This window comes from Engraulis encrasicolus, chromosome 16, assembly GCF_034702125.1.
Source record: "Engraulis encrasicolus isolate BLACKSEA-1 chromosome 16, IST_EnEncr_1.0, whole genome shotgun sequence".
Lineage (NCBI taxonomy): Eukaryota > Metazoa > Chordata > Actinopteri > Clupeiformes > Engraulidae > Engraulis > Engraulis encrasicolus.
In genome coordinates, this window is record NC_085872.1 from 25,663,135 (window position 1) to 25,674,501 (window position 11,367).

At 45.0% G+C, this 11,367-nt stretch overlaps 1 protein-coding gene across 1 annotated transcript in view; it reads left to right on the plus strand.

Annotated features, from left to right (window-relative positions):
- The first annotated feature begins 2,182 nt into the window (after window positions 1-2,182).
- The window catches only part of kcnh2a (potassium voltage-gated channel, subfamily H (eag-related), member 2a), a 43,138-nt gene continuing 33,953 nt past the window's right edge, over window positions 2,183-11,367 (plus strand). Inside the window, exons 1-2 of the mRNA XM_063219117.1 lie at window positions 2,183-2,367; window positions 4,834-5,036. Coding sequence (XP_063075187.1) covers window positions 2,343-2,367; window positions 4,834-5,036 — 228 coding nt within the window. The 5' untranslated portion in view covers window positions 2,183-2,342. The remainder of the gene's footprint in view (window positions 2,368-4,833; window positions 5,037-11,367) is intronic.

Consider the following 11,367-nt stretch of genomic DNA (forward strand, 5'->3'; position numbering starts at 1 on the left):
TTAATTGCTATAATTACATTTAAAAATACTATTAAATTATACTAAATACTAAATACTATTACTATTAAAAATAACTCCAAAACATGTTCATAATTCTGTGTTGTTGGTCATAAAATAACAATATTGTGAACTTTATCTTCGCTTGCGTGGGCCAGTCTGTGCAGGTTGAGAGCTATTTTTGGAATAGTGTAGTAGTCCGCTCCTACTGTACTGCCGTAGTGTACTGTGCGGCCCGTAACATCACATCACGGGATCCTGTCCTGTCCTGTGCCGCCTGATGAGGGTGTTGTTGTCCAGGCCAGGCACTCCTCCGCCATCGGACCAGTGTTGCCAGATTGGGTGGTTACCCGCCCAATTGGGCTACTTGGGATAGCCGTCTGGGGTTAAAAACGGGAAAAATTGGTCATTTGGCGTTTTTTTCTGCAGTTTTGTGCCCATAGAAATTAATGCAATTGGTCATTTGGCGTTTTTTTCTGCAGTTTTGTGCCCATAGAAATTAATGCAATTTGAAATTGGGCGGAATTTAGCGCATTTGGGTGGTTTTTGAGAACCTTTTGGGTGGGATTTGATCAGACACATCTGGCAACACTGCTACGGGCAGACAGGAGAAGGGGTCAGGGGACATCCAGCAGCAGATGGTCCAGCCGCTCAGACAGATGCTTGCTGGTACGAGTGGGCCGTACCGAAACAGCATCCCGCAACCCTAATCCCAGACACAATGTGACATGTTCTCCTGTCCCATGCATGTCCTCCCGGCCTGGAGGGCAACACGGTGACAGGGAAGGGACAGGGCGAGACCGCGGGGTGGAGGCTTTCGTAGGCGGGAGATGGGTTCAGGAGCTGGCAAGCTGTCAAACGCTCACAGTGCAGACCGTTGGATGTGCAGTTAAAAAGACACACTAGACTTTGCCAGACATTGGCTGATTTTTTTAAGGACTTGAGTTTTACTGTTATAGAAGCAAGCGTTCCTAAACCTTTATTGTGATTGAGTAGAATTATACTACCGTTCTATTCATTTGTTTTCAATTTGTAAGTGACATTTCAATTATGGTATATACTTTACTTCCTCTAGAAAAGAGTCTTTGGGTGGGATACAGGGGATGTGGGAACTCCTGTTGTATGCCTCCCCCTAGTGGTGATGAAGAATAATGCACAGTCGGTAGTCTTTCGGGACATTATGGGGGATATTTGGAAACTCAGTAGTGTAGTGGTGCTACAGATTTAAATTACCCTGTTCCTTCAGGGCAAAGTCCACTTCACCATTTAGGCAAAATCAGAGATACCTCTATGGAAATCCTGGTGCCTGGGTCATGACATTACATTAATTTAAGTACGAGATTTGAATACTCTGCCCTAAACCCAGGTGTGCATTTGTGTGTGTGCCCTGCGAAAAACAGGCGCGTGCTTCCACTGCTTCGTGGACGTGGTGCCGGTGAAGAACGAGGACGGCCTCGTGATCATGTTCATCCTCAACTTCGAGCTGGCCAATCAGCATGACCCCCAGGTGAACTCGTCGCCCTGCCGGGAGCTCAACCACAGCCACAGGCCACCGGTCCCGTGGCTCTCCGTCGGTATGCCAGTCTCTCTCATGACTCTTGTACCCAACCCATTCACTCAGTCACTTCCTTCACTGTCTATCACATGCCATGAATGCCCACTCCTTCGTTGGTACTGCAGTGTAATGGTTAAAGTACAGTATTTGTTGGTTAATGGAATGGCATGGAAGTAAGTAAAGCTTGCATCATTCAAGATTGAGAATTTCAGGTCTACATGAAGTTAGCATTTGGCAATGAGGCATTTTTTATGGAAACACGTATTGTGTGTTATTTTGCAGATTTTCCCCCCTCATGTTATTTAATTTGATTTATAATATCGTCTACCCTTTAGGTCGGCGGCGCAGCAGGTTCGGACTGCCTCTGCCCCTGCTGCAATCCTTCGGTAGCCGAAAGCTCTCCGTCCGCCAGGATGACGCCGAGTTCGGCGGCCGCCTCCCCCAGATGGGCCACGAGTCCGTGGCTCTGGACAAGCTCATGTCCCTCCCCGAGCACCAGCAGCAGCGCGGGTCCCAACGCCTCTTCCTGTGGGACGAGATTCCCCCGAGCCCGAGCCCAAGCCCGAGCGCCGCGCAGAGCCCACAGCAGCAGCATCCACAGCGTGCCCAGCAGCTGCAGCAGCAGCCGCAGCCCCGTCTCATACAGCACCGGCACTCTCTGCAGCCGCGATCCCAGTACTCCCAGTGCCCCCAGTACTCTCCGTACACCAACAGCCTGAACCACAGCCGCTCCTGCGAGAGCCTGTGCAGCCTGCAGCATGCGGCCCGCCACAACAACCTGGCCGGGAAGATGCTCACACGGCCCAGCAGCACAGGTGGGCTGCAAGGAGTTAGACTTACTTAGACTTAGACTTGAACTTTAGTTATCCCCGAGGGGAAATTCATGTCCCATGTTGCTCTGTAGATAAAAAAAGATAAAAAGATAGAAAAAGAGAAAAAATAGATAAAACAAATAAAGGATTGTTGGTATTACTATAGACTACGGCTGCACGATATCAGAAAAAAATGTGATACTCAATAACAGCATGCAATACCTCGATAACGATACTTTAATCGATATTTAGAAATATAGCAGTGTCTTTTAGTTCTTTTCAATTTATTATATTACATCATATGTTACACTACATTTTTGCAGACACGTTTATACAAAGGGACGTACAATAAGCGCACATACAGTACGTAACAAAAATACAGATTGCAGGGATGGTCACAGAGTTCACGGTGTCTCTGAAGTTTTTCTTGTGTGTATAGGATCAGCACTAAGCTTTTGTGTGCATATAGGCAAACTTGGTGCACCTTTGCATGGGCCTGGAAATGATTTAGAGATGTGGATACCATTGGAGCAATACGGGCAAGGATATCTGGAGAAGAGGAGGAAATGTAGACAGAGAAAGAGAAAGAAAGAAAAGAGGGACGTGGTCAGTGTGGTAACAGTGTTGAACAGATTCAGTATAAGAGAGCCTTTGCAGCTTGTGATATGTTAGCCCGATTATCATCGATTTTCATAATAATGAACATTTCCTAAACGGCATGGTTGACCCGCCTCCCTTTGTTTGCTACTGGTTGTTTGCTTCCCGACAAAGTTTTTTTTTTTCATTTATCCTTTATTTAGCCAGGATTTTCCCATTGAGACTACAGTCTCTTCTGCCAGGGAGTCCTGGTCAAAATGGCAGCATACATAGTGAAAGTGAAAAAGTGAAAGCCCATTGGGAAACTCCAACTCCCATTGTCATTGTGACACAGCACTCCACAGCACACAAGTGAATACTGCACACTGCACACAATGAAATTGCATTTATGCCTCACCCGTGCAAGGGGGCAGCCCTCAGTGGCGCCCCATGGGGAGCAGTGCGGTGGGACGGTACCATGCTCAGGGTACCTCAGTCATGGAGGAGGATGGGGGAGAGCACTGGTTGATTACTCCCCCCACCAACCTGGCGGGTCGGGAGTCGAACCGGCAACCTCTGGGAAGCAAGTCTGATGCCCTAACCGCTCACCCATGACTGCCCTATAGATCCAGACACACACAAACACATAGACAAAAAGGAAAATAAATGTACAAAAAACACATTAAGAAGAATAAGTTTACATAAAACGTATTTTGAGATAAAAAAATAGCCTATGTGCTGCATAGTCAGAAACAATGACACTCCTCTGTGTATACTGTATTAATCTCCCTCTTAAAAGTTTCTATTGAGGGCAGAGAGTCCATACATAATATCTTCTGCAACTCATTCCATAGATATGGGGCATAGAAGGAAGAGCTCCTGATTTTTCCGGAGCTCAGAAACGATATTTTTATTACTCCTGGCCTGACTAGAGGCAATGCTGAAGGTGTCAATTGCGTCACTAGGAGGGCGCGGCCTGGCTAGTGATATGTGGCCTGCCACAGCGTGCTAGACGGCACGATACTCTCGTAGCCCAGCATCACAGACTGGGTGCAAATAATGTTAGCAAAGCTGCAGTAGGTAGCTCTGTTGTGAGGTGTCATAAAAGTTCTGTGTACTTACAGACTAAGCAATAACCTTTTGAGTGCACACCAGCTAACTTGGTGTTTACTTGGGAAGTGAACTTGGAAGTGGTGTGAAGAGGTGACACATCAATGTGTCATGACAGAGCTATATCTGGACAGAGAAGGGGCGAGAGAAAGGTAGATAGAGATACAGTCAAGCGGAAACAGAGTCCGTTTGATACAATGTTTAACTGAGTCAGAATAAGAGAATACGTACAGTAAGAGAGAGTTCACTTTGAAATTCGAGTCCTCCCCCTGAGATCCCCACCCAACACGGCAGCGTCCTTCTTTTGCATGCTGGTGTTTTCCAGTTGAAGGGCACAACGCCTCCCACACACACACACACACACACACACACACACTCACACACTCACACACACACACACACACACACACACAGTCTATGTGGATGACGCAGGCCCGGGGAGACAGAGAGTAAAGCAGCATGTTTGGTATGATTTAGATTCACACTCTCAGGGCGAGGAACATCAGAGGAGGTAGTGGGAGCTTGCTGCGTTGGACAGTCAGAAGTTGCTATTGCTCCGTATGGGACGCCACTGAGACATCCACCTACAAATAACTTTTTTTCATTCTCTCGTCTCCCTCGTCTCCCTCTCTCCCTCTCTTGTTCTCTGCCTGTCTTGCTCTCTGTCTTGCTCTCTACCTGTCTCATTTTCTTTCTACTACTCTCTCTCTCTCTCTCTCTCTCTCTCTCTCTCTCTCTCTCTCTCTCTCTCTCTCGTGTGCTCATCCTTTCCACTGCCCTCAGGTGCCGTGACCAATAAAGCGGGGATGCAGAACTCTACCTCGGACTCTGATCTGATCCGCTACCGCTCCTTCAGCAAGAGCAATCAGAGCTTTTCAGACTCCAAGCAGGACCCCTATGTCACGCTCCCGCCCGGTGAAATCGACATCATCGTGCCCTGCAAGATCATAGACCACACCCACCATGTGACCGAAAAGGTTACCCAGGTGAGTGAGGAGAAGGACATACGATTGGCTGACGTTTCGTCATCCCATTCACAAAGCTGTGACCTACTGTATCTGTGAATATGTTGGGCAATGCGGTGTCTGTTGTGGTGTGAATAGAGAGTGATGCTGATTGCTGCTTTGGTTTTGGTTAACTAAAATCACTTTTCGTTCTTTCATCTCATCCATCACAAACAAAAGCCACTTCATGCAATGTCACGCCATGCAATCTGTGAGAACACATCTTTCATAAATGCTATCTTTGTTTGCAAATGTGGGCCATCCTTTTTTCTTTATCTTGGCTGTGTGTGTTACTTTGTCTACCCCGGTATTAGGTCAAGGTTGTTGGGCTGCATGCTGTAATGTGATGTAGCATGTGTGCTGGGCTGGGCCCACAGTCCCTGTTGCCGAGTGGGTCCAGTTTGCCATGTGCAATACAGCAGAGCCAGATTGATCCCAGTGGGTGCTCTCTTGCATGGAGGTCATATGTCATCAGTTCGCCCGCTGTGGCCGGACGGCTAGCAGCAATGCTGGCAGAGCTGCTCCATAACCATAGCACATGCATAATTTACCCACTATTATAGAAGCCAACTGTTGTTGCAGTAAGATTTATAGCAGGGAGCGAGAGTGGTTTAAATTTCTTACAGGTACTTAAGGGTGTATTAGTAAGCTATCGTGGTGGTGGTGGTGGTGGTGGTGGTGGTGTTGGTGGGGTTGGTTGGGGGTGTGTCTGAGTGGGCAATTCCCCCAGGGCCAGAACTTTTAAAATGCATTCATCCACAGAATTCCATATATGGGAGTCGATTATGAGGCTATAACTGTGTAGAGTGCTGTGTTTTTTCTTTCCTAGACTGACCTTTGTGGAGTCTGTATAATTCTCTTTCCGTTGGCAGTAGGGGAAACGATGAAGTGCCACTTGTACAAAAAAAAACATACAGAGTGTCACAGAAGCAGATTTGTAATTATCATAGGACAACATTAAAGACACAGTGTCACTTTGACACAGTGTACAACTTATATAACCGCTTCAATGTATTGCTCGCTAAAATTATTCAAAATACAGCCATAAGGTCTCAAAAATATATCTGGCTGCTATGTTAAAATCCCGTGTAGAGGACCATGATCTGCTTCAGTAGTCACAGTGCATGTTGACATGCTTGTCTCTCTGGGTTAAATTCAGCTTTCCAATGTTGAAGGCATTCATGCAGCCCCAAACCACGTCAGTCCCACATGCTTGACTTTAAGCATCTGATACTTTTCTTTGTGCAAATCACTTAGACAGGTCATCAGCTGGGAAAATTAGGCCTTTTGTCCTACCGCACTTTTCTCTGTGGATTACTGACCAGAAGCCCTATTGGAAGAAATGTAAACATGGGGCCACGTCAATTTTTGCTCAGACTTCAATATGGCCGCCATTTTCCAAAATTACTTGTTTTCATGCATTATTACATTGTACTATAAGGTGATATTCATGAACGATGAACTACTTTCAGCACTATTCTGTCCTAATTCCTTACATACATGTTTACAAAGGTTGACTAAACTAACAGAAATGAAAATAAAGTTGGCCACCTTGCAAAATCCAAAGGAAAGTGCTGAAAATAATGATTGAAATGCACATACAGAGTCTATGGCTGCGAAAATTAGGCCTATTGTCCTGTCAGGGTTTTCACAGTGGATTACAGACCAGAAGGCCTATTGAAAAAGATTCACCAGCTGGTTGCCATCTCAAATGTGCTCCAAAATTCAAAATGTTCTCTGTTTTTCAGAATGGCAGACTTTCATGTCAGTGTATGTAAGAAGCACACTGGCCACACACACTTGAGAAAAGCGCACTCAGGCACACGTACACACACATACAAACGCACGCACACACACACACACACAAACGCGCGCACACACACACACACACACAAGCGCACACACACACACAAGCGCGCGCTCACACACACACACACACACACACACACACACACACACTTTGGCAGGACAATATGCCTTTTTTCAGCAGTCCACTGTGTTTGTGAAATTCAATCATTTGACAACATTCCTTTGGATATTTAAAAGTGGCAAGATACAGGGGGTGGACAAAATAACTGAGACACCTTTCATTTTAGAGTTGGAAGTTTAATGGCTCAAGTGGACCAGCCTGTTGGCCAATCTTCATTAAGCACATTGCACCAGTAAAGTGAAGTGTGAAGGTTCAATTAGCAGGGTAAGAGCACAGTTTTGCTCAAAATTTTGCAATGCACACAACATTATGGGTGACATGTCAGAGTTCAAAAAGGAGAAATTCTGTGTAACTGTTGCATCTTTGACCGAGACAGCAAGTCTTTGTGATGTATCAAGAGCCACAGTATCCAAGGTGATGTCTGCATACCACCAAGAAGGATGAACCCTATCCAACAGGATTAACTGTGGACGCAAGAGGAACTAAATGACACTAAAATGACAGGTGTCTCAGTTACTTTGTCCACCCCCTGTATATATATTCATGCCTTTTTCTAGACAACCTTTATACTCACGTCTGTAAGGAGATAGGACAATTTAACTGAAAAATAGTTCATCTTTATTGGTAATTATGGCCTTACAGTATTGAGAAAAATGTGTGAAAGTCTGCCATTCTGAAAAACAGAGAACATTTTGAATTTTGGAGCACATAGATGGCCCCAAGTTTTCATCTTTTTCAATAGGCCTTCTGGTCTGTAATCCACTGTGAAAACCCTGACAGGACAATAGGCCTAATTTTCGCAGCCATAGACTCTGTATGTGCATTTCAATCATTATTTTCAGCACTTTCCTTTGGATATTGCAAGGTGGCCAACTTTATTTTCATTTCTTTTAGTTTAGTCAACCTTTGTAAACATGTATGTAAGGAAATAGGACAGAATAGTGCTGAAAGTAGTTCATCGTTCATGAATATCACCTTATAGTACAATGTAATAATGCATGCAAACAAGTAATTTTGGAAAATGGCGGCCATATTGAATTCTGAGCAAAAATTGATTGCCCCATGATTTAATTTCTTCCAATAGGGCTTCTGGTCAGTAATCCACAGAGAAAAGTGCGGTAGGACGAAAGGCCTAATTTCCCCAGCTGATGACCTGTCTAACTTGGATACCAACACAGATGCTTGACACCATCTAAAGCAAATTTGTTTATCTTGGTCTCATCAGAGACAGAGTAAGGCCGGCCGTACATTGGCTCCGACAGCACTGCGGAGCACTTTCGCTTCTGACATAATTCGGACCCCCAAACCCAATTTCACATGAACATAGCATTGATAGTCAATGGGCTGCGCCGACAAAATAGAACTGTCTCTAATCGCTATCCGACATCCGCGAATGTCTGCGGACTTCTGCGCCAGTGTGTGGGGTTCTACTGAAAACAATGGAATCAAACTTTTGGGGAGCAGTGCTCAGCACTTTGTCGCCGGTGTGCGGAAGCCCTAAGGATATGGATAGCTGGAACCACCATGCTGTGTGGTTTGATGACACCAACATAAACAATTTTCTTTAACCAAGTTAGTAGTACAAAGGAAAGTGCTCCCTGCTGAAACAAAACACCCATGGTAGTGGTACTGACATGTTTTGGTGCCGTCACCATTGGAAATTGTATTAAAATCACTGTCGGTTGGTCGGGCCCCAAAATGATTTCACATGAAATGACCCTAAGCTAGCGTCTTCATCTCAGTAGCCTAGCTTATACCACTTGGTGGGTCATGGGCATTATATACAAACAGCGCCTTGAAAGTGTCAGTGTCCTGAAATTGGTCTCTGTCCACTTTGAGGTTTATAGATATGAATCAGTGTATTAATATCCAAATGGAAGAACATGGGCAGGAATCTCTACATTAACTTTCCAGTAATCAAGATTGTTTGGCCGCTGCACTATCTTGGAAGGTGATACCATTGGCAGCCATATTGAGAGCCCGGTTATTAAATTTAATTGATATTATATAACATTTCATCAAGTTTTATCCAGAGTGACTTAGAGGATAATAAACAACATACAATGTGTGTGCAGAATACAGTAGAAGTAGGCATAACAGTGGTAATCCATGTGGGTAGGGTTAGTTTGTTGACGGAAAGCTGTCTATCCCTGAGTCTTCACATGCTTTTTGAAGGTTGAGAGAGCTGACCCTACTTTTGTTGGATATAAAAGTGTTGTGTTTACTTTGATGAATTGTGACTTCATGTGGATATCACTACGTATTAGGGCTGTAACGATATTGTATCGAACCGAGAAATCGTGATACACAGAGTCACAATACTGTATCGTGATACAAGGAGGCAGTATCGTGATACGCCCTTTCAAAGTTTTATTACCCATTACTCCAGAAAACAACCTTATGATTTGATGTGATAGCTCTTCCAAACTTCAGTGGAGATACATTTCAGAAATCGTGGGGTGTAGGCCGTAGGTCACAAATCGTGATACGAACCGAATCGTGAGTTGAGTGTATCGTTACAGCCCTACTACGTATATAAGCCCAATTGTTTAGTCAAGTCATGACAAGTCTGTGTCATGGTCCGTTTCTTCATATGCACAGTTAATGCAAGGAAATTGAAATTACTTTCTCTCTATCCTTGACAAAGGCATAGACTACACAGGAGGACTGGCAATGACAGAACATGAATTAAAGTGCAAGACAGGACCAATACAGAACGTAACAAGTAAATCAAGTTTTTAATGGATATAGGTAACTATTGAAACAAAGTTGCACACAGCAAAGGGCTAAACTGGCATAGTTAGACTTGGTAATAGGCAAAGTGGACACCATCAATCCATCCTTTATTTCCACTTTTCCAGCTCACTATATAATGTACTGTGTAGGAATTGCTGCAATCGGGGTTCTACATTTTCGTCACCAGCCAAAATGGCTAGCATATTTTGTTCTTAATAGCCAACACACACTCGCTAATGGGTCAAAGTCGCTACAGTAGTAAGCTTTCTTTTCTACTGAACTGAATTTTCACCAGCATTTGGCAGGTTGGCAGGTGCAGGAGCCCTGGCTGTAATAACTCTACAGTATGTACTCCCAGAGATTGCTTAACGAATTAAGGGTTTAGTAGTAGACAGTTAAGTGTTGCATGGGCTATGGAAATTTGGCTGGGCATTTGTGTCCTCATGGACACTATTATACTACAGTGCCCTCCCAGGGACAATAGATGACGGTGAGTCCGAGAGTCTGCTGCCTCGCGTCACCTCTCACCCGCTTCCCTCCCGCTGCCCGCTGCCTTGGTTAACGCTCCTCAGCTCCTCGTGTGATTGACTGTGCTGTTGGTCCTCACTGATTCCCTGAGGAGAGCAGCACAGCTGTGCAGGGGAGAGAAGGCATGGCGCAAGGACGACTTGCAAGCATTGCCGGGGTGTCCTTGGGAGCGAGCAGCACACAGGCTTTACCCTTCCCTTGACACGCCACGACGACCTTGAGCACATCATCTGAGAGGTCACATGCTACACAGTAGCTATCTCCCAAATGCTGACGCTTGGTGTTTTCTTTCATCTCAGCTCCGTCCGGTCACATTGACTCCCTATTCATCTTGTCCCTGATGTGTTCTTCTGTGACACACAGCTGTGCTGTGTTTCTTTTCAGCTACAGTGGTTTTCATGTCTGTGACAATTAAGCAAGATGTGTTTAATCTCACCTGAGGAAAGGTGTTTAAATGGGAAAGTAATTACTTTTTTTGTCTTTGTTATTATCAAGGGTAATGCGATTCGCAAGCTCCCAGGACTTCACCAAAGCGCTCTACCAGAGATTTTAATAGGAAGGTGAGATGGGACAGCCATGTAATCGTACATAGAAATTAACGGTGAAGATTCGTAACGCAAATATGGCATCTACCCGCACATCTCCCATCTTTCTGGTAACAAGAGCCAATGTGCCTGCTGAGCTGCGGTGCCAGTGATCCAATCGAGATTCACTAGTTTGACGCCCTCTCGTGACTTCACATGGTAATCAAACATTTCAAACAAGCGATTTAAGGTTAGGGTTAGGTTTAGGGTTAAGGTTAGGGTTAGGTTTAGGGTTAGGTTTAGGGTTAAGGTTAGGGTTAGGATTAGGTTTAAGGTCGTATGACGTAAGCGGTAAGGCACGAAAGGGCGTCGAACTAGTGAGTCCCGATCCAATCATCTGGCTGCACCGGCGCACGTGAAATGATGCGCATGCTCAGTAGTGAAAAGCCGTTGCTCTCGTGCCGTTAAGGAACTACTGCGCCTGCGCTCTGTCAAAAAAAAATGTGAGAAAAGTGGCTTAAAAAGCTTTGTTTTGACTCGTATAACACAACCAAGCAGTCTAGATTGATCAGTTTTTCACGGTGGTTTCAACCAT